Source organism: Apis florea, unplaced genomic scaffold (genome assembly GCF_048593485.1).
Source record: "Apis florea isolate Af1SG1 unplaced genomic scaffold, ASM4859348v1 contig_3326_pilon, whole genome shotgun sequence".
Lineage (NCBI taxonomy): Eukaryota > Metazoa > Arthropoda > Insecta > Hymenoptera > Apidae > Apis > Apis florea.
In genome coordinates this window covers 1,332,377-1,353,317 of record NW_028256739.1, presented here as the reverse complement: position 1 = coordinate 1,353,317, position 20,941 = coordinate 1,332,377, and the positions used below count along the sequence as shown (strand labels likewise).

The window sequence follows — 20,941 nt, the reverse complement described above, 5'->3', positions numbered from 1 at the left end:
AGTTCGCGGAGAACGAAGATTTAGAAGAATTGTGCAGAGGCTGCAATCTCGGACATATGATTAGCTATGATGATACGGATGGCGATGGAAAATTGAACGTGAATGAATTTTACATGGCGTTCAGCAAACTCTACAGTAAGTAATTTCTTGTCTCTTGTATTATTCAATTCTTTAATTTAATCATAGTAAAAACAAAAACAAAAAACTTTGCAAATATTTTTTTTTTGTTCAGTGATGTTCTTTATAAGTTCTTTATATACTATTAAAATTTAAATATAAATTTTATATTTATGCATATATATATATAAATTATGTACACAAAATGAAGAATATTATCGTATACTTAAAGTATCTTTAAATTAGCGCAATCGTTCATAGGTGTCTCGGTGGTATCTCTGGACAAATCTCTCGAAGTGAATCATATTTCTGCAAGGGTGGGTGATAACGTGGAGATCAAATGCGATGTCACGGGTACACCACCACCACCTTTAGTATGGCAACGAAATGGAGCTGATTTAGAAACACTGAACGAGCCTGAGGTATGATGATAAACAATTTCTTAAACAAAATCGCTAAAACGAATCTATCTTCGCATACAATGAATCAACAATAACTTTTTTCATTTGATAGATCCGAGTGTTCAACGATGGCAGTCTTTATCTGACAAAAGTACAACTGATACATGCCGGAAATTATACTTGTCACGCAGTTAGAAATCAGGATGTCGTTCAAACACACGTGTTGACTATTCATAGTAAGTTTTACGAAATATCGCATGATTTATCGATATTTTTCTCTTTTGCAAAGAACGATCATTTTTAAAAAGTTTTCGACTCTTAGCTATTCCCGAGGTGAAAGTGACACCGCGATTTCAAGCGAAACGTTTGAAAGAGGAGGCAAGTATAAGGTGTCACGTGGCTGGTGAACCACTTCCGCGAGTTCAATGGTTGAAAAACGACGAAGCGCTGAACCATGATCAACCGGACAAATATGATCTTATTGGAAACGGTACTAAACTTATCATTAAGAACGTCGATTATGCCGATACCGGGGCTTACATGTGTCAAGCTAGCAGCATTGGTGGTATTACCAGAGACATCAGTAGTTTAGTGGTTCAAGAACAACCTACTCCAAGTAAGTTACATGCATATGATATAGATCTGTTCTTTTTCTATTTCATACAATTAATAGAAAACAAATTAAAAAAAGTTCTTTGTCATAGTTGATGTGTATAATTATATTTAATAAAAAAGGGGGAATAAATATAAATCATTTATTTTTTTTATCTAGATAAATTAATATAAATTATACTTTTATCCAGCGACTGAGAGTGAGGAGCGAAGATTTTTCTCGTTTCACCAATGGGGGATTTTGGTATACGAGCCATCTGCTTGTCGGCCGCGACATGAAATTCGATCTACGGATGTTATACCAGGTACACAGGTAAAATCAAATGTGTTATTACATAATTATTTATCGCATTATTTGATTTTAGGCTTTCTTAACTCAGATTGTTATTATTCAAGGCTTCCAAATGTATTTCTCAAATCAAACGTTATTCTCTTATTGCGTTAAATAATTAATAAATAATTTTATAAAACGTATAATTATTATAGTCTAGCTACTAGTCTTAGACGATAAAATCAGTTTTATATTTTTTATATATATTTCCTTCAATTTCATAATTTAGGAGCATGTGTGCGGAGTTAAAGGTATCCCTTGCTCGTGGGGACGTGCAATCAATGTCGCAAATCGATATGTATACGTCAGCCAGCCGGATAAAGATCGCGTGCTTGTCATTAGTGAAATACAAATGGTTATAGTCGACGTGAGTGAACTTGTTATTTGTTAATATTATGTTAAATGATTAATCATAATATATTATGAAAGTAAATCTTGTCTTTTTCCTTATTAGGTAATACCAACAGATAAAAATCCTGTTCAACTTTGGTATGTTCCTTCTCTTGATCAAGTATGGATATTGAATTGGCGAAATCAGAAAGATATCGATGTGAAAACTGTTCAAGTAATCGAAAATGCTGCTCAGAAGAAAAAGCATCGCGCTATTCGACCAGAACCCATTGATGCGCAATTCGATATAATCCAAAATATTTATATCCCTGAACCACAAGTAAATATAATTATTGAAAATTATTATTTATTTTGAAGATACATAAATGAAATACTACTGTACATTTTTTAATCCATTTAGGATATTGAAAACATTTTCAAGTACGGTTATGTGAGTCACGCAAATCAACGTAACATGTACAAATTGGATTTGAAGAATATGAAATATACACGTAGTGCTGATTTAAGTTCTTATAATTGTGTTCCAATTAATGTTCAATTTTCGGTTCTATGTGAGTAATTCAATACTTTATGAACTTAATAAATATATATTATAAATCTATAAACATTTCTTATATTATTCTATTTTTTATTTCAGATGGATTTGTAGTAATTGAATGCCAAGAACCAGTCACTAACCGACCAACGGGTCAATTATTATTGGATTATTTAACTGATACCGTTCTTGCATATAAGCCAAAAATTTTAGGAAAACCAACGATTTCACCTGATTCTCGACATCTTGTCACATTAGATAAGCAAGAAACAGGCGTAACTCTAGTCGTACAAGAAATATCATGTAATTAGAATTTATTTTTTTCTTATCAATTTCTTAAGTATTTCATTCGTGATTATCCATCACTTTTTTCAGCCGATGGTTTGAAATTCGCATTTGATGTGAAAACGACATTGAATATCAGTGATATCGCACTCTATCCATCACAAACGACACATGGTTACGATATTTACGCGTCATCTATTGACAAGGAAAACATTCTTTTCCTCGATCTATCAACTGGTATGAAAATTTTTTAATACGATGCTTTTTTGCATTAAAAAAGTTAAAAATATTTATTTTTTTATCATAGGCAAAGTAGAAATGATAACAGGTGTTGGTAAAGCAACATCGCCTAATTTAACAAAGTGGGGAAACCCAAATAGACCAATTGTACAAAGTGGTATATTTGGCAAATATATGGTTAGTCCTTCGAATGATGCACTCTTCGTTTTAAATGGCGAAACTCGAACAATAAATTGTGAAATTGGAGGTCTGCAACATCCTGGAGCGGTGGTATGGTTTACAGTGTCTTTACATTAAGCAATCGAAATTTTAACAACGATATATGGCGCGTATAGATAAAGAAAAATATTCAAGCACAGAAAAAACAGTGATATTAAATCAATATCATGTACATCACTATTTGAACAAAAGGATAGAATAATTGTAGTTTTGTTAGGTTAGAAGAAGGAATGGTTGAAACAAATTTTGAGAAATATATTCTAACACCAACATACCATTATCCATGGTTATCGTTAAAATATCTAAAAAGTTTCCGAGTATCACTCTTCAATGATTAATGGCGTATTTTTGACACCATCGTGCGAATAAACGTTTTTGATCGTTATAATGCAAATATTTATCGCGAAATATTTATCGATAAGATTTTTAATGTACATACCAAAGATCGTCTTTTACATATATATTTAACGTACCTAATCGTTACCCTATCGGTGGCCTTAGTTTCTCTCGATTTTGCATATCTCAATCTTTGTACTCGTATATTTCTCTTTCGAATAAATTTTCAATGGCTATAAAGATATATATAGAATTCTTCCAAATAGCGATTAGAATAAAGTTATTTCTTACCCAATATTTATTATAAATTATTAAAACTTGTTATTTCTGAACTCGATATATCGAAATATTTAAAAATTTGACATTTTTTATTTTTTAACGACATTTAAAAGTTATTTTCTTAAATATTAAGAATTAATTTTAATAATTAAGAATTTATAATGATTTTTTTATGTTATCCAATTAGTTAATTAAAAAACAAGAACAGTCACAAAATTACCAAATGAACACAAATATAATATAATGTAATCACTTTCTAGTTAATAGGTTTTCACCAAAAAATTGGAACAGTTTTTTTTATGGTAATTTTTACAATAACTTATACGACAAAGACGTATATAATACAGTCATCGAGCCACAAATAGCATACTAACAACAGATATGATGATTATGTATTATAACGCATGCGTGTGTCGATTGTACGCGTGAGGATACGAGCGCATATAACAAATAAAATGAATATCTTGTAATAAAATTACAACAAAACTAATTTAATAAATAATCTGCAAATACAAATTTTTTTCTCTGTACATGCAGATTATGAACATTTTAGCAGTCTTGTATCCATTCAAATAAAAAGGAAATAATGATACAGTGAATGATTACACTCCATCATTAAGGATCGTACTTTTAAGTGTGTTCTAGTCGTAACATTCGCCTTTATTCACTAATAAATTACGTCTGTTCAAAACCTCAAAGTCTACGTTTAATCACCTACTGTACAAATTCAACGTATATTTACGCACTAATCTTGTATAAATACATTTAGTTCTTTTCAAATTATTAATTCTTCCTTACAACTGCTGTTTTCACATTAAACGCCATTAATGAATCTAGCAAATACACAATACCTTTCAACTGAATAAATGATCACTGATAAAATGCACAATATTCAACGAATTTCGATGCACGTGCTGTATCATTTTATATAAGATGTTTGCTAGAAATTTAACAGCAGCAAGAAATTGGATAATGTAAGGAAGGAAAAGAGACAAAGAGGCAGACCATGAGCGAATTATTAGGAAAAATAGATCAAGAGATTTGTGAGCAGTTTTCCATTCAAGATGATGTAGTTTGATCAACATATAAACGCAACACCTTGTAAACTCTTCTCTTGATTCCTTGTATCCTATTTTGTTCCTCACTCTTTGTATCTCACTGACCATTTGCCAGTTTCGTCGTTCCAGCACTGGTTATATATTGCACGATTTTAAATTGGTCCCTTGCCGACTGTAAAAAAGTATATATGCGTTGCTAAAATCTTCCTCTTGAGGTTTCTGTCTGCTTGTAATTTCATCATTGTAATAGTACCACGTATCAGTGCGAGGATTCTTCGCGTATGCCGTATAATGTCCTGCCGAAACCCCTATAAATATATAATATATAATATACATAATATCATATTATACCAAATTAATATGAATGAAATAAAAATATGTACCTCCAAAATGACAAACACAAGCATAAAGATCATATAGATGTTGTCCAACGCTTAAACCAACCAATGGAAATGTAACTTTATCATCTAATTTCATACTAGTACACTCATAAAATACGAATCTGTAAAAAAATACAATTTATATTAAAAAAAAAAAAAAAAATACAATTTTATATATTAAAAAACAAATCTTATTATTAAATTAAACACTTATTACTAATCTAAATTATTAAATTATTAAATATAAAACTATAAAGACATACCGTTTCAAATACACTATAAGGAACTTTGGATATCTGTGGACTGTAAGAGTCTTCGTAGCGCACCGATTTCGTTCGCATTTTGGACAAAACCAAGGATTGTGTTCATCTAATGTTTCGCTATAGAACGTGTAAGTCTGAATATTATTTACAAGTTACTTGAAAACTTTCAAAACAAAAAATTTTAATTATTAATAATAATTCCTACCTCTGACTAAATGCTTGAAGACAATCATATAAAGATAAAGGATGATGAGGCCTTTGTTTGCTGATACTAACATGATCAATTGGGGATGCAATCTTAGGAACCTGCTCCGTATAACGCACTGCTAAAGTATCTCCATTACATAAGATTACCATACCCGTTTCAGGTACACTGCACCCTGTACAATGTGTAGTATACATACAACGAGAACAATGATGACCCTATAAAAATATATATTTATTAATGTATTTTATTTTGAAATTTTGTAGCGCAATTTTATTTATTAAAAACTAATATTTATAATTGTTATACATATTAATAAATAAATAAATATATTTATCTATTAAAAATTAATCACTTATTTTTACATTGACAAAAAGAAAAGTATTAACTAATCATATTCTACCTGTCCTGTAACAAAATGAAGCGTATAATTTCCTTCTTGTGGTACATTTTTTCTTACAATATCGTACAAATCTTTAGCATTCACTCTTGAAGGTAATCTTACTAAATGAGGATAACCAAAAAGTTTTGTTCCTTTACGGTTGTTTGATGTTTCGTTTGTTGTATCATGTCGCAAGACTAGCGGTACATTTAAGATCCTAATTGCAGGTCTCGGTCTGCCTGTTTGATCTATTTTAATAAAAGACGACGCAGTCATATAAGTTGAACACATTGGGCACATTTGCGGTTCCGTTTGATTTTTGAAGTAATTCTGTTAAACGTAAACAATAATTAAAACAATAATTTATAACATATTCACTATAATATACACTTGAATATATATTCAAATTTCAATTTTTACAATTTTTTACAATTATTATATATATTATATTAAGGAATAAAAAAAAAACATCAACATATAATATAATACCCTCAGTATACGGCAACCTCAGATTAGTCTGAATTGAGTTCCAGAAGATAAATTTTCTGGCTTGCGGATTGTACTCAAACAGCGAACCATACGGGTTTCCATCTTTTCGTTTCCAAGTACCTCTACTTCAAATGAAGTTTCCTGGGCTAATTGGCAACGTAAAGCTATTTCTGGTTCCCGTACATACCCTTATGGTATCATCCGTCTAGAATGTTTCTTGGTTTAATCTCAGACCTTCCCGAGGTGAAATTGTGGTAACTATGTACCTTGCTTGTATACCCCTTCCGCTAGATTGAAGCTGCCGTTTTCATCATCGGGTTTTCATATTGTGCCAATTATATTTATACAAATAAAATATCTTTATATCACTTTTAAAAACATTATGAAAAAAAAAAAACTAAAAATTATAAATAAAACTTACCTCAATACAAGTATCACACATAACAAAATTGCAACTGTTCCCGCTGTGCCTTTTCAAATCTCCATCCAATTCTTCGAGACAAATTGTACATGGTATTTCCTCTCCCGTAACTGTACATTTCTGACAGGAATCGGCCTCGGTTACACGATCTCCACCACCATCTGGTACTGAAGTGTATGCATCAGGAGGTTCCGTAAGTTCAAAGGCATATATAGATCGATTCGTATCATTGATGTGTCTCAAGAGTGTATTGTCATCCTTAAATGTAAAACCTTGATGTACAATCCAACAATGACAATTCCGTCTAGTGCGATAAGTTACAGCAAGCAAGATACATAATTCTCGATACCTACGGTGCAAGGGTAAAATAATATAATCGAGGAATGATGGCCACATTGGGCCAATTACAACAAAATAAATACGAAAACCAGATTATATAGGAGAATATAGGAGCAAAAAAATTGAATCTGTGTGATGGAATGTAGCCTCGTAACTAAACTTTATGCTACGAGAATGTTCTTCCACAACATTTATTCTTGGAGAGCAGTATCAACGATTATCGAGACTACTCGATAAGCCGCCTTCTTCACTCTCCATGATTGTTCTTGTACTAACATATAGACCCACGCACCGTTTTTTTTTTATGATATGGTATAAAATTAAACTTTATTCTTAACAACTATAAATGTCTTGAAACGTCCTTAAAAAACATATTGTGTTAAAAATTTATTCAAATAGCAACTATCATATTTATCAATCTGTAGATTTTTTTCAAAATATTATGAAATCATAATAAGTTGACTAATCAAATGAAAATTTCTTGAAATATATGTATATACTATATATAAATAAATAAACTAAAAAACCAACTCTCATAGATACAACAAATTGAATTTTATATGCTTACCAAAATTTTTGATATATGATTTTCTAAAACTTCAGCAAGTGCAATATTTGTTACTGCAATATTTTCTTTGCCAAGTGTTTTTAATAGTTCCTCCTTCAATTTCCCAATGCGTGATTGTTTGTTTAATGAAACAACGCACCTTATAGGTTGATCGCCATTTGCAGGAACGTATGTAACATTTAGTTGTCTCTCCATTGCATGAGGTAGTGGTACTGACAAATACATGAAAGGTTCATACGTAACAGAAACATGATTACATACTGCACAAACAACCTATAATGGAAAAAGAGTATAAAAATATAAATTATTTTAAATATATACACACATATACATATGTATTATATATGTATTATTATATATATGACATGTATATTATATGTATTTACACATATACTATGTAGTTTAAACATTTGTATCAGCAGAATGAGACATGCTTTTTATGCTTCTTAAAGCAAGAAGGTATGGCTGTTGAATTTTAATATAGGAAACATTTTACGGTAAAAGCCAAATATATAAACTAGTTACCCCAACGTATAGTTTCCACAATATAAATTTTTATATATGATATAATTAAATTTACCTTGCTTTTAAACTGTCCTTGGAAAGTATCAACAATAATACTTCTATTAGATTTTAAATGCTTTGCCCAATGTTTATCAGCCTCAATTTCATCTTGTGTCTCTACAGTACCATTTCCATAACTTTGTGAAATTCGTATGCATTGAGAACTAATACTTCCTTGACCATCACGTTTATGATTCTTTTCTTGATCATCTAACCTCATACGTTTTACATTACATTTTTCTAAACCATTATCATATTCTATATCAGAACCACTTGATGCATAATCTACACCACAATTGACTTTTTGAACATTAACTTCTTTTATCCTTTTGATACTGACACTTTTATTATCAAAATCATGATTTTCCATTAGATTTGAATTATCTAAAGGCATTCTACGAATATTTTCTTTCGGAAATTTTTGTGAATCATAATGAATCTCATTATTACATTCCTGTTGCATTACTAAGAAGTTTGCATTGCTAGTTTTTGCTTCTTTATGAATATCATAAAGACCGTGGTATTTCGGAACATTTTTTGAAAATTCAATTAATGTTTCTAGCCTTAGTGAAGGTGTGACTTCATTTTTCTTTTCATCGACTTCATTATGAATAAACGTATTTGATTTTGCTTCAACAGTTTCATCAGAATCAAGTGTTTCTTCGTCATCCTCGCCATCATTTAAAGGTGATCCTCGCGGCGAATTTGCAATACTATCTAATTCTCCTATAGGTGACCCTAAATCTGAAATTAAGTAATTTTTATTATTTTTATAATATATAATTTTAATTTATTATAGATATTTCTAATAAGATATACTTTTACCTCTTGGTGAACCAGCCATTGTTACATTGGGGCTATTTGGACATTCTGGTGATGGTAAGCAATCATACATTTCCAATAAATCTGTATTACAATTGGAATTACTAGTGGCAGTGACTGAAGACATGATTTTCCCATTTGAATTTTCAATTGAATTATTCGTGTTGGCAGTGGTTGTAGATGATGGAGTTTGACAATTTTTTGTACATTTTGCAGTATTCATTTGTTCATGTAAAGAATCCAACAGAAGTGCAAGAAATTCCTGACAATCATGCTGTTAATCATTATTTTTATTAATTATTCAAATTCCTCATTAATAAATAAATAATATATAAAAATATTCCAAAGTTACCTGTCTATAGTCTTTAAATTGTGAATGATATGCCCCCAATGTTTGTTTAAATTCAGTAGGCCTAAGAACACTATATTTGCCAGACCACATTTTACCAAGAAGTGCACTAAAATGTGCCATCAATGATCCAGGAGGGGGAAGTTTTTCTCCCCTTTGTTGTAAATCCAAAAAATGTCGCAGTACGGGAGGTGTTGCAGTTAAACACTGCAAGCCAGCAGCCATAAAACAAGTATTACCGAGATTGCGAAGACCACATACTCCCGCGCGTAAAACTACATCTTCTATATAACATAAGTATAAATAAAATATTAATCAATTATCTTAATAAATAATTTTTTTTAAATCAGATATTAATTTTATATACATAAATATGACAGTATTTATACATACCCATTTGTGAATCATCTTGAGAATCTCCACCTTCTGAAAACAAATTGTTTAGAGCTGGAGTATCAGGAGGTAAAAATGGACCATATTCTATACCAGTTCCATTATCACCAATAGGATCTGCACCAACATCTGTAAAATCATTTAAACCAGGTGGTGGTGGAAGTGGAATAGCATAATCTGATGTAGAACTATTTGCTTCAGTCCTATATAACATAAATATTATGTTAATAATTTAAATAATTTATTACATATATTAATAATTATTTGAATAAATATCATACCATGTATCTTCTATACCCATATTAACTTCTGATGAAAGCAGTTTATCCTCTTGAAGAGTTAAAGTATGGTCTAAAGAAGAAGTTAATGGACTAAGACCAGTAGAATCTAACACCTCTGATATCTCTGCGACTTCAGGCAGATAATAAATTTCAGAAGATCCAATCATTGAAATATTTTCTACTTCTGAGACATCCACCTTATTGTCCATTCAGATAATGAAATACCAAATATTACCTAAAAGAATAATTATTACAAAAGAAAGAATCAATGTATATTTGTTAAAATTAAAACATTATATTTTATACTTTCTTAAAATAAAAATTTTTTTCATATTTATATCTTATAAATTGATAAGAAATTATATTTAACTTTATAAAATTTATTTAAATTAATAAGTTACAAATATAAAAAATATAAATCTAATATATTTAATATTATAAAAACATTAAATTTAGTAAATAGTGATATACATAAAAATATTTTTTTCATAAAAGCAAAAAAACTTTAGAATTTTATTTATTGTTCTGTTTTCCCTCTAATTTTGTTAAGATCTACATGCAACGTTTAAATTTCATTTAGTATAACATTAATAACAAATAAATGAATATAAAAAATAACAAATAATGATAATAAAATATAAATATCATTTCAAGCCAAAATTTTACAAATTAAATTGAATTATATGAAATCATCAAACAATATTTAAATCATCCTAACCTAAGACGTCGGGAACGATTACCGCGAATTCTTTGGCGTCCTATTGTTGTAAGTTGATAAACTCCTCAAGGAACAATTATTATCGATAACTGGATTTTTTTGTTTTTTAGAAGTAAGATTATATTATATTGGCTAGTACACTGATCAATATGGAAGAAACTGAATTCTGTAGTCTATAAAAGTACAACTAGACCTTGCCCACACAAATCGTAATCATCCTGTAATATCGTAATAGCACAAATTTGATATAAATATACACAGAAAAACATACAATTTTATATTTAATATGGGTGTATAAAAAAAATAAAACCAATATTCACTTACATTGCAGAAAATCCACTTTCTTCTTCATGAAATATCTATACCGCCATTGCAGTAAACGGCATGGTCAATGGATGCGCTAGAAAAGGAAGATTTACCTACGATTATAGACCTGCTTACAACGCTTCAGGAAGTTGGCATAGCTATTTTTTAATTTGCAATGTAGGTATTACTTTTTATTTACTAGGGAAATTCCATTTACGCGCCTAAAATTTCATTCTATCTTCAATAAAATGTTTTTTTGTACAAACTGGTTATTCTATAAAAGATATAAATGTATTGGAAACAATATATTTTTTCTTATTTAAACAAAATTTTTATTTAAATTTGTTCATAATTATATTATATTATAAAATATTAACATTTTAACAATATTTTACTTAATAAAAAACAAATAAAAATATTTAATCGACTTATCAAATTTAATAGAAACTTTTTTTATTTTTCTCGTTTCATGAAAATGCTTCATTTACATATACATTTTTATAGAGTAACATATACACACCCACATAAAAAGTACATACAAAACTATCTACTACTGATTTCTTTGACACACACGAGGGATACAAATTTAATCATGTCTAATGTCAATTACTGTACTTTGTCATTCTTATTCATTCAGTGATAAATTAAAGTATGTAATATAAGTTATTTAATAGTAACATTGGAATATATTTTAGAAAGAAATAATAACTTATATCGAAAAAATGCAATGATAATCGATATACAATATAAATAAGATAAGGTAATGTTAATTTAAAAGAAAAAAATATTTTATGACGAAAATTTATTAACAGAAAATAATTATTTTATCTAGTTTTAAAAGTTATATTATATGTATTATTATAATTATTTCTGTATATTAATATAAAAAAATAAGAATATATACTATTCTCAGTTATAAATATTAATTATATCTATAACAAATATTTCAATAATGAATATTAATATTTTATATTTATATTTATATTAGTGCTTATATACATACATCATAGAATCTTACATTAAAAATTTTGGAAAATAACATTATATTGATAAACATGTCATCATCAGAACAATCAATGATTGTACAATCAAAATTTGTCTCAGGAGAGACTGTAATAATTGTATCCTTTTAATTGAAAACAAAAATTAATTACTTTGTATATTTTTAAAAAGTATATAAAAGTATATATGAATCTATAAATCTTTAATCATATATGAAGGCAATGGAAGCATCATTGATACAAGGTTGGGTTAAAGCTGCACGGATTATAGCACTTCTTAACAAAGGAACCACTCATGCATTAGTTATTTTAATTACTTCAAGAACACCCCCTCAAGTTTATAGTGATCTTACCATAGAAAGAGTATTGCCTATTGATCAAGATTTTAAATGTAATATAAGTATGTACTTTTGTTTATTATTTATATATTTAATGTTCAATTATATAGTTACAAATTAATGTTTTAATATTTTTATATATTAATAATAAATATTATTTATTAGATACTGATGACAAACAACAAGATAGTTTAGATGTTTATCTTAATGTAACATCAAGAAAATTACATTTAGTATTTGAGATGAGACCTGGAGTAGTAACTAGTTCCTTAGTATCTGAAATATTTAGAGCTATAGAAGGTAAAAATATATTAATAATTACTTATGTATTGATAAGGTATATAAATATATTTTTTAATCATTACAGTATATCAAAAAACTAAGAATTCAGCATCAGAATTTTTATGGGTCCAAAAATTAACAGGAAATACACGTAACTTAAATTCTAATGCCAATGAAGAAATACAAGATAATACTGATCCTGTTAGTAGATTTTACATTATAATTTTTATATTTATTTAAAAATTAATAATAATGAAAATTTAAAAATATCTTGTATAGCTGGTAGATTTAGAAAGTCCAGTTCTAGTTGTAACAAGACGTAGTATTGCTTCTGGCAAATCACCAGTAGCTGCTAGAGAGTCAGCAGTACGATATCAAATGGCATGTAAAGAGGATGATTATACATACAGTAAAACATTTCGGTTTGTTTTATTTTTTTCATACATTATATAAAATACTATTATATAATTTTATTTTATACTATTTCTAAAATAATTTATTATAGAATTTGTTATAATATATTTATAATTTATTATAGTATATTTATTGGTACATGGAATGTAAATGGCCAACCACCAAATGGTATTAAATTGCATAGATGGTTGAGTTATGATAAAACACCTCCTGATGTATATGCAATTGGATTTCAAGAACTAGATTTAACTAAAGAAGCATTTCTTTTCAATGATACTCCAAGAGAAGAAGAATGGAGGTAAAACAATTATATTTATATATAAATATTAAACAATATTTTAATATTATTTTTTTATATTATTAATGTGTTTATAGACAAGTTGTAGCAAAATCTCTTCATCCAAATGGTGTTTATGAACAAGTAGCTATTGTGAGATTAGTGGGTATGATGTTGCTTATATATGCTTTGCATAATCATATACCATACATAAAAGATGTATCAGTTGATACAGTAGGTACTGGCATCATGGGTAAAATGGTAATATTTATTTTTATTGTAATATTTATATTTATAATATATTACAAATGACAGAAAAGTTTAAAATTCAATATTAAATTATTTTAACAAATTTAATCTTATTAGGGAAATAAAGGAGGTGTAGCAGTAAGTTGTTCTATTCATAATACATCTATTTGTTTTGTTAATGCTCATTTAGCAGCACATTGTGAAGAATACGAAAGACGAAATCAAGATTATGCAGATATATGTGCGCGATTATCTTTTACAAAATATGTTCCTCCTAAAAATTTTAAAGATCATGAGTAAGTATCCTATTCAAATATTATATTTCAAAGTATATAGTGTGAAACTGTGTAATTAAAAATATAAAAATTTTATAAATAGTCAGATCTATTGGTTAGGAGACTTGAACTATCGAATAACTGAAATGGATGTCGTAGTCGCTAAACAACATATAGATGAAGAAAACTATTCTGCTGTCTTAGCTTTAGATCAATTAGGTCAACAACGACGACTAGGCCGTGTTTTACAAGGATTTCAAGAAGCAGAAATTACATTTAAACCCACTTATAAATATGATCCAGGAACTGATAATTGGGATTCAAGGTTTTATAGTTATTATTTTGAATTTTTCTTTGTGTATTTAAATATCGTTTATTAAATATAAATATCAATCATAGTGAAAAAGGTAGAGCACCAGCATGGTGTGATCGTATATTATGGAAAGGCGAAGCAATTACATCAATAGATTATAGAAGTCATTCTGAATTAAAAATTTCAGATCATAAACCAGTTAGTGCAATTTTTGATTCTCAGGTAAATATAAATATTTTTGAATAGTTTTATTTAAAATTAGTTTTATTTAAATTTTTTAATTTATCATATTTTTCAATTTATAGATTAGAATCATAGATATGGCAAAATATCGTAAAATTCACGAAGAAGTTATGAAAAAACTTGATAAATTAGAAAACGAATTTTTACCACAAGTGATGGTTGATACAACAGAAATTATATTTGATACATTAAAATTTCTTGAACCTAGTAGCAAAGAACTTATCATTGCTAATACGGGCCAGGTAAATAAATTTTTAAAATATATATATAGATAATCCTTGTATAATTCGCTATTTAAGCTACTGTAATATAATATAGTTTAAAATAATAATTCTTATATAATGCAATATTTATACAATATGATTTTGATATATATAATAAGTTCATATGAAATTATCCGTTTATGTGCAATAAAAAATTATTATTTTATTACTTTTATAAAATTTAATTATTGTGTTACATAAAGTATTCTTCTTTTTTTTATTAATTATACTATTTATAGGTACCAGTTCAATTTGAATTTATAAAAAAATTAGGTGACACTAGTTATTGTAAAGAATGGTTGGATATAGAACCATTTAAAGGTTTTATCAAACCAGGTATAATTTTTTTTCTTTTTTTAATCAAATTGGATATTTTTTAAATTTATTTATTTATCATGTTTAGGGGAAAAATGTGATACTAGATTTGAAATATATGTTGATAAAAGATCAGCATGTAAATTAAATTCAGGAGAAGATAAATTATATGATATTTTAATTTTACATCTGGAAGGAGGAAAGGATATATTTATAACAGTTACAGGTTTGCAATATTTCAACATTATATTGCTTTTAAAGAACAAAGAAACGAGATTATATAATTTTCTTAGGTACCTATGAAAGAAGCTGTTTTGGATCTTCAATGGAAGCTTTAGTTCATATTCCAGTACCAATTAGAGAAATTCCTATTGGTAGATTAATGGAACTTGTAAGCATATCATATAAATATATATGTATAAAAAAAAATAAAATTAAAATTCTACAATTAAGTTAATTACTATTATACTATTTCACTAATATTATACTATTATACTAATATTACTATTTCATCAAATCATAGGAAAATAATAAAAATCTTTCTCAAGAACCATATGCTATACCTAAAGAAATATGGCTCTTAGTTGATAGGTTATATCGACATGGTATAAAAACGACAGGACTTTTTGAAACACCCGGACTTCCCAGTGAAATTATAGCTATAAGAGATTGGTTAGACAATTGGAGTCAAGATCCAATGCGTATCCTAATCAAAATATTCAACTTATATCAATATCTTATACATTATTATGAGTAATTTTGATTCCTTAACAACTACAAAGCTGGTAGTGTACACTCTGTTGCAGAAGCATTACTTTTACTTTTAGAGTCTACAGCTGAACCTTTAATTCCATACAACTTGCATAGTGTGTGCTTATCTGCTGCAACAAATTATTTACAATGCAAACAAGTGTGTAGATATAGATTTATAATTTTTAAAGAAATTTTCATGTTATATATATATAAATCTTTCTTAATATTTTAAATTAATATTTAATTTTTTTTTATAGATTGTAATGCAACTTCCAGAAATAAGGAGAACAGTTTATGTTTATATTTGTTATTTTTTACAAGAATTATTAAATCATACTCAAGATAATGAACTGGATGCTAAAACTCTTGGTAAATTTTTATTTATTTATTACTATAAAAAAAATAATAAACTTATACATTTATTAATTATTTATTTCATAGCAACAATATTTGGATCAATTTTTTTAAGAGATCCACCAAGAAGTAGAGGTGATAAAAATCAAAGAAGTCGTACTCAAGTTGTTCAAGCAACAATTGATCGAAAAAAAGCTGCATTTGTTTATCACTTTTTAATAAATGATCAAAGCGATTTTATTCTTGGTCGATAATAATATTTTTAAAATTAAAAACAAGTATTTATCAAATGCAAATTCAGCTAATGGAAGTTTCAAAAGAAATAAAACATTTCAAATGTTCTGTTTTGCCACATTAATATTTATGTAATAGTACTTAATTATACAAACAAAATTATAAAATGAATACACGTAAATAACTTGCCAATTCAAAAATATTGTATGATATAAAATAATGAAATACTCGTAATAAGTAAGAAATTTATGTTATAATTTCATCTAGTCTTTGTTTAGTTTGAAGTGACTAAATATGTATTATATAAACTTATTATAATAATAAGAAATTGTTATTTGACTTATTTTAAATTAATTTTATAATAACTTGTAATTATTAAATATTTAAAATTATAATACTCTAAATATATAAAAAAGATAACCGAAAATTTAATTCTTGTTCAATGGCTTATAATTGTATTATATTATATAAAATTATTGAAATTACTATTATCAATACATGTTAACTTTTGTATCAAATTTTTATTAAAAAATACATATAAATTGTAATAAGAAATGTAGCTTATAGTATTTTATAGACACATAATTTAACAAATCACAAGACAATTACATGTATAATAAAAAGAAAAAATGAAAATAATTGGTACATAAAATTTTAACGGTGATCAAATCTAAAGGTAGATGTTTGTGTATTATAAATTCAAAAAAACATGATATTAAATAATATTAACATAAAATGATATTAAAAATGATTCTTAGAATATCGCAAAATACATATTTCATACAGAACAAAAATTCTGAAACTAATAGTATCAGAAATGAAAAGTATATATAAACAAATAAATTGCAATTTTAAAGCTATATATAAAAAGGAACATTAAATGGAAATTGATGTCATGGAACATACAAAATATCAATAAAGCATTATGAAAGGGACAAAAAATTCTTCTTTAATGTTCATTTGCAACGACGAAAAAATGTAAACCTATTTACAAAAAGAACTGAAACACACACTAGTATATTAATTAAATAACGTAAAACTGGTTATGGAATCTTAAAAATTGAAACCCTTTTGTGCCGTTTCAGCTGGTTTAAATTCCAATTGACCATCAGCTGCTGTAGGTGTTGTTAATGTTGATTCTTCGGCTTCCTATAAAAAAAAAGTTCATAATAATATTTGAATATTTTTATTATTAAAATATATATTATTATTTAAATATATAAATTTTTATAAATTTTCTTACTGGTTCTGAGAAGAAGTTATCAATCATTGCAGTAGCTTTTTGATATACTTGTTCTACATCATGATGCTGAAGAGCTTCTAATTTATCCAAACCTCCAACTTCTTCTATCATAATAGCTACTCGTTCAATTTCTCCCATTTTTTCTGCTGCATTGAAAATATTAGTTAAACCATCAAGAACAACAATTATTGTTTTCCAATCTTTGGCTTCTAGAAGATTGCAAAATGGTGCAAGCACTCCTAACTGTACTAGTTGGGCTAATTGTTGTACTGATCCACCTGAAGTTAAATTTGTTACTGCCCATGCTGCCTCTTTTTGAGACTTAAAATCTCCCTATAAATAAAATATAATTTTACATATATAATTAACTAACTTTTTTGGTAATTGCAACTAAGAAAAGATATAATTTACTAACAGATTCTAGAACATGTATCAAAAGTGGTAATAACCCAGCATTTATAACATGTTGAATTTGTTCTATGTTTCCTGCAGTAATATTACTGATAGTCCATGCAGCTTCTTTAACGATATTGATACGATGATGTTGCAATAATAATCCCAAATGTTGTAAACCACCTGCTGATATTATTGCATCTGTTTGCATATCATTTCCTGTAACTATATTTCCAACAGCACGAAGTGCAGGTGTTAAAACTGTCACTTCAGTTGAAGTAAGTAATTGTACAAGTTTTGGTATAACTCCAGATTCAACAACCGCTTGTATTTTATCATTAGAACCATCAGTAAGATATGAAAGAGCCCAGCAAGCATCAGCTATAATAAAAAAATTTGTTTATAATTATTTTAGAATATATTATTACAAATGGAATATTCTAATTAAGTATCATGATTTTACCTAGTATATCTTTATCGTTATTACTAAGTAAACGATTTAACACTGGAAGAGCAGTTCTTACAATTTCAAATGGAGGTGGAGGATTTTTATTACGACACAAATTTGATAATGTCCAAACAATATTACGTGTAAATGTTACCTATAACAATAAATTTAATAATAATTTAATAGTATTATATCTATATTGAAATAAATATATGTTATACATACAGAAGTATCAGGCTTAATTAATTCTAATAAAAGTGGCATAGCATCATATCCAAGAACAAGATCTCGAGCTGCTGGACCATCTCCAGCAATATTACCAAGTGCCCATACAGCTTGTTCAGCAACATTAGGTGATGCAGATTTAAGTAATGCAACCAATTTTGGTATAGCACCATGTTTAACAACAACATGAGTTTGCTCTGATGTACCAGATGCTACATTTGTCAGAGCCCATGCTGCTTCAAACTGCAATGCAGCACTAAAAATATTTAATGTAAATAAAAAAATTTATGAAATAAAAATAAAATTATTATTATTATATATCCATACTTGTGATGATAATCTAAAAATTCAACACATCGTGGAACAATTCCACGTTGAATCATAATATCTATAGGTGGATTCTTTTCTCGGCTTAACATTTTTCTACATGCTTGTGTTGCTTGTAATTGAATTGTTTGATCTGAAGATTTCATGCCATTGACAATTTCTTCTATAGATACAGAAATAGGTGAAAGATTACTTTCACTCACAGGATTTTGTGATTCTTTGCCTACATTCAAATTTCGTCGTTTTAATAATTGTTCATCTTTTCTAGCTTTACGTAATTCTACTGATATTTCACTCCTTCTTCTACGTGCTTCCTATAACAAATTATTTATATATAATATTATATACAAAAATCATTCTTACAAATAAAGAAAATAAAGTATAATAAGAAATACAATTAATATTATAAATATATTTTATATCACATGTTTTACAACACAATGATTAATTTACCTCATGTTTATTATTAAATTTAAAATTAGCTTTACGACTATGACAATCAGCTTCTGGTGCAGGCATTTTTATACCTTAAAGAAACTGGATATAAATTTTTCTCTGTAAAAATATAAACAGTACAAATCGTTAATACAAAATTAAATAAAATAAATATAAAACATTATAACAATTTTAATAAAGTTACACAACTTATAATTTAAAAAGAAAGTTATTTATATATTAATTAAACATTTAACAATTATAATATAATATATATTTAATGATTGATAATATCTTGTTAAAAAATCAGTATAAACCCATATATGATACTACAAATCGTATTAAAAATTACACTATTTTAAATCTAAATTTTCTAACGGTTATTTACTCATTTTTCTCAATTCTTTTCTGTAGTACATAACATTTATTTACAGAGTAATTTTTAATATATATTAAAGACATCAAATTTTTTTTACTTACTGTGCAAATATGTCAATAAATATTAATATGTGCAGAATATAACGTAGCCCATCGAACACTTAACGAACCGATCGCGACCCGCGCGTTAAAGGTACAATGGCTGCTGAAGAATTTTCTTTGTACTTAGAACCTGTTGCTGTTGATCGAAGGACGTAAAAGAAATTATTGTTTATATCTTCATCCAATTAGAACTTTCATTTGTATATGACGCAATAACATATTGAATTATGATTGGTGGTTGCAATTATGATGATATATGATTGGTCATTCAACATTCAACGTTCAATTTTTAAATTAGAATCAACTAATAAATAAATACTAATTATAATTATAAATTTCATATATTCCTTAAAATAATCTATTTAATTTATTATTTTTTGAAATCATTATACTTTTAAGAAATTGAATTTCTTAATACAGATATTAATGTCCAAGAATTTTTGAAAAAATCAGATTTTTCATTTTATATATTTACAATAATAATATATTCACAAATTGTTGCTTAAATTTTTTATTTTAATTATAATTTTGAATGTTTGAAAATGTAAATTTATCTATATAAATTTTTTCAGAATTTTTCAAAGATTTATCTAATAAAAACATATCGGAAAACAAATGATTTCCATTTATAATTTGAGGTAATTACAAAAACTCGCAAGTTTTTAAAATGATTATTTTAATTATCATTTAAAAATGATAATTTTAATTATAATACTTTCAAAAAATTTCAATTTGATAAATTAATATAAACTAGCAATCATAAATAAATATTTTAATTTTATGTAATAATCATTTAAATTTATATTATTTAATTTTATAATTCTTTATTATTTAT

General features: G+C 27.0%; 4 protein-coding genes and 1 non-coding gene across 9 annotated transcripts in view; 2 read left to right on the top strand and 3 right to left on the bottom strand.

Annotated features, from left to right (window-relative positions):
- The window catches only part of Fstl5 (follistatin-like 5), a 61,147-nt gene extending 56,750 nt beyond the window's left edge, over nt 1–4,397 (top strand). For 2 of the 3 annotated variants that reach the window (XM_031919764.2, XM_012493247.3), the window contains 11 exons: nt 3–135; nt 364–539; nt 631–754; nt 841–1,134; nt 1,322–1,443; nt 1,691–1,828; nt 1,916–2,131; nt 2,213–2,363; nt 2,450–2,650; nt 2,723–2,869; nt 2,940–4,397. In XM_031919764.2, coding sequence (XP_031775624.1) covers nt 3–135; nt 364–539; nt 631–754; nt 841–1,134; nt 1,322–1,443; nt 1,691–1,828; nt 1,916–2,131; nt 2,213–2,363; nt 2,450–2,650; nt 2,723–2,869; nt 2,940–3,169 — 1,932 coding nt within the window. In that variant the 3' untranslated portion in view covers nt 3,170–4,397. The remainder of the gene's footprint in view (nt 1–2; nt 136–363; nt 540–630; nt 755–840; nt 1,135–1,321; nt 1,444–1,690; nt 1,829–1,915; nt 2,132–2,212; nt 2,364–2,449; nt 2,651–2,722; nt 2,870–2,939) is intronic. The other variant, XM_012493246.3, reaches the window with a different exon arrangement.
- On the bottom strand, nt 4,342–11,362 carry LOC100865520 (uncharacterized). Of its 3 annotated transcripts, none has more exons than XM_012493240.3 (14): nt 11,263–11,362; nt 10,939–11,156; nt 10,221–10,455; nt 9,940–10,142; nt 9,550–9,830; nt 9,201–9,471; nt 8,392–9,119; nt 7,812–8,084; nt 6,905–7,162; nt 6,016–6,324; nt 5,613–5,830; nt 5,408–5,524; nt 5,148–5,266; nt 4,342–5,072 (listed from the first exon to the last, which is right to left on the bottom strand). In XM_012493240.3, the coding sequence occupies exons 3-14, from the start codon at nt 10,427–10,429 to the stop codon at nt 4,900–4,902; spliced, it is 3,159 nt and encodes a 1,052-aa protein (XP_012348694.1). In that variant the 5' UTR covers nt 10,430–10,455; nt 10,939–11,156; nt 11,263–11,362; the 3' UTR covers nt 4,342–4,899. The 3 variants fall into 3 exon arrangements, with proteins under 3 accessions (XP_012348694.1, XP_086767746.1, XP_086767745.1); XM_086911620.1 differs by lacking the exon at nt 11,263–11,362 and having other exon boundaries at nt 9,940–9,972; nt 10,033–10,142; nt 10,939–11,078; XM_086911619.1 differs by lacking the exon at nt 11,263–11,362 and having other exon boundaries at nt 9,201–9,459; nt 10,939–11,078.
- Nucleotides 6,496–6,785, bottom strand: LOC147657059 (Nuclear RNase P). The gene has a single exon (XR_015293208.1).
- A 403-nt stretch (nt 11,363–11,765) lies between the features above and the next one.
- Nucleotides 11,766–17,110, top strand: Ocrl (Oculocerebrorenal syndrome of Lowe). The gene is made up of 19 exons (XM_012493254.2): nt 11,766–12,004; nt 12,233–12,365; nt 12,465–12,645; nt 12,749–12,883; nt 12,951–13,066; nt 13,145–13,287; nt 13,404–13,577; nt 13,655–13,817; nt 13,923–14,101; nt 14,184–14,405; nt 14,480–14,615; nt 14,699–14,878; nt 15,139–15,235; nt 15,303–15,440; nt 15,508–15,605; nt 15,738–15,915; nt 15,997–16,124; nt 16,225–16,336; nt 16,409–17,110. The coding sequence occupies exons 2-19, from the start codon at nt 12,300–12,302 to the stop codon at nt 16,573–16,575; spliced, it is 2,613 nt and encodes an 870-aa protein (XP_012348708.1). The 5' UTR covers nt 11,766–12,004; nt 12,233–12,299; the 3' UTR covers nt 16,576–17,110.
- On the bottom strand, nt 17,057–20,285 carry Pen (karyopherin subunit alpha). Its single transcript, XM_003698342.4, has 8 exons — nt 20,107–20,285; nt 19,645–19,746; nt 19,192–19,505; nt 18,865–19,120; nt 18,655–18,793; nt 18,214–18,572; nt 17,799–18,131; nt 17,057–17,704 (listed from the first exon to the last, which is right to left on the bottom strand). Exons 2-8 carry the CDS (start codon nt 19,708–19,710, stop codon nt 17,609–17,611), a joined length of 1,563 nt encoding a protein of 520 aa, XP_003698390.1. The 5' UTR covers nt 19,711–19,746; nt 20,107–20,285; the 3' UTR covers nt 17,057–17,608.
- Nucleotides 20,286–20,941: the final 656 nt, after the last annotated feature.

What these genes read in the sequence shown, in the direction of transcription:
- LOC100865520 (XM_012493240.3), bottom strand. Translation starts at nt 10,429, where the DNA reads ATGGACAATAAGGTGGATGTCTCAGAAGTAGAAAATATTTCAATGATT. An exon ending in ATGGGTATAGAAGATACATG is followed by an intron (nt 10,143 to 10,220) that starts GTATGATATTTA and finishes TATGTTATATAG; the next exon opens with GACTGAAGCAAATAGTTCTA. An exon ending in AAGGACAGTTTAAAAGCAAG is followed by an intron (nt 8,085 to 8,391) that starts GTAAATTTAATT and finishes TTTCCATTATAG; the next exon opens with GTTGTTTGTGCAGTATGTAA.
- Ocrl (XM_012493254.2), top strand. Translation starts at nt 12,300, where the DNA reads ATGTCATCATCAGAACAATCAATGATTGTACAATCAAAATTTGTCTCA. An exon ending in TCATTGCTAATACGGGCCAG is followed by an intron (nt 14,879 to 15,138) that starts GTAAATAAATTT and finishes TACTATTTATAG; the next exon opens with GTACCAGTTCAATTTGAATT. An exon ending in ATTATTTACAATGCAAACAA is followed by an intron (nt 16,125 to 16,224) that starts GTGTGTAGATAT and finishes TTTTTTTTATAG; the next exon opens with ATTGTAATGCAACTTCCAGA.
- Pen (XM_003698342.4), bottom strand. Translation starts at nt 19,710, where the DNA reads ATGCCTGCACCAGAAGCTGATTGTCATAGTCGTAAAGCTAATTTTAAA. An exon ending in TAATTAAGCCTGATACTTCT is followed by an intron (nt 18,794 to 18,864) that starts GTATGTATAACA and finishes TTATTGTTATAG; the next exon opens with GTAACATTTACACGTAATAT. An exon ending in TAACGATAAAGATATACTAG is followed by an intron (nt 18,573 to 18,654) that starts GTAAAATCATGA and finishes TTTTTATTATAG; the next exon opens with CTGATGCTTGCTGGGCTCTT.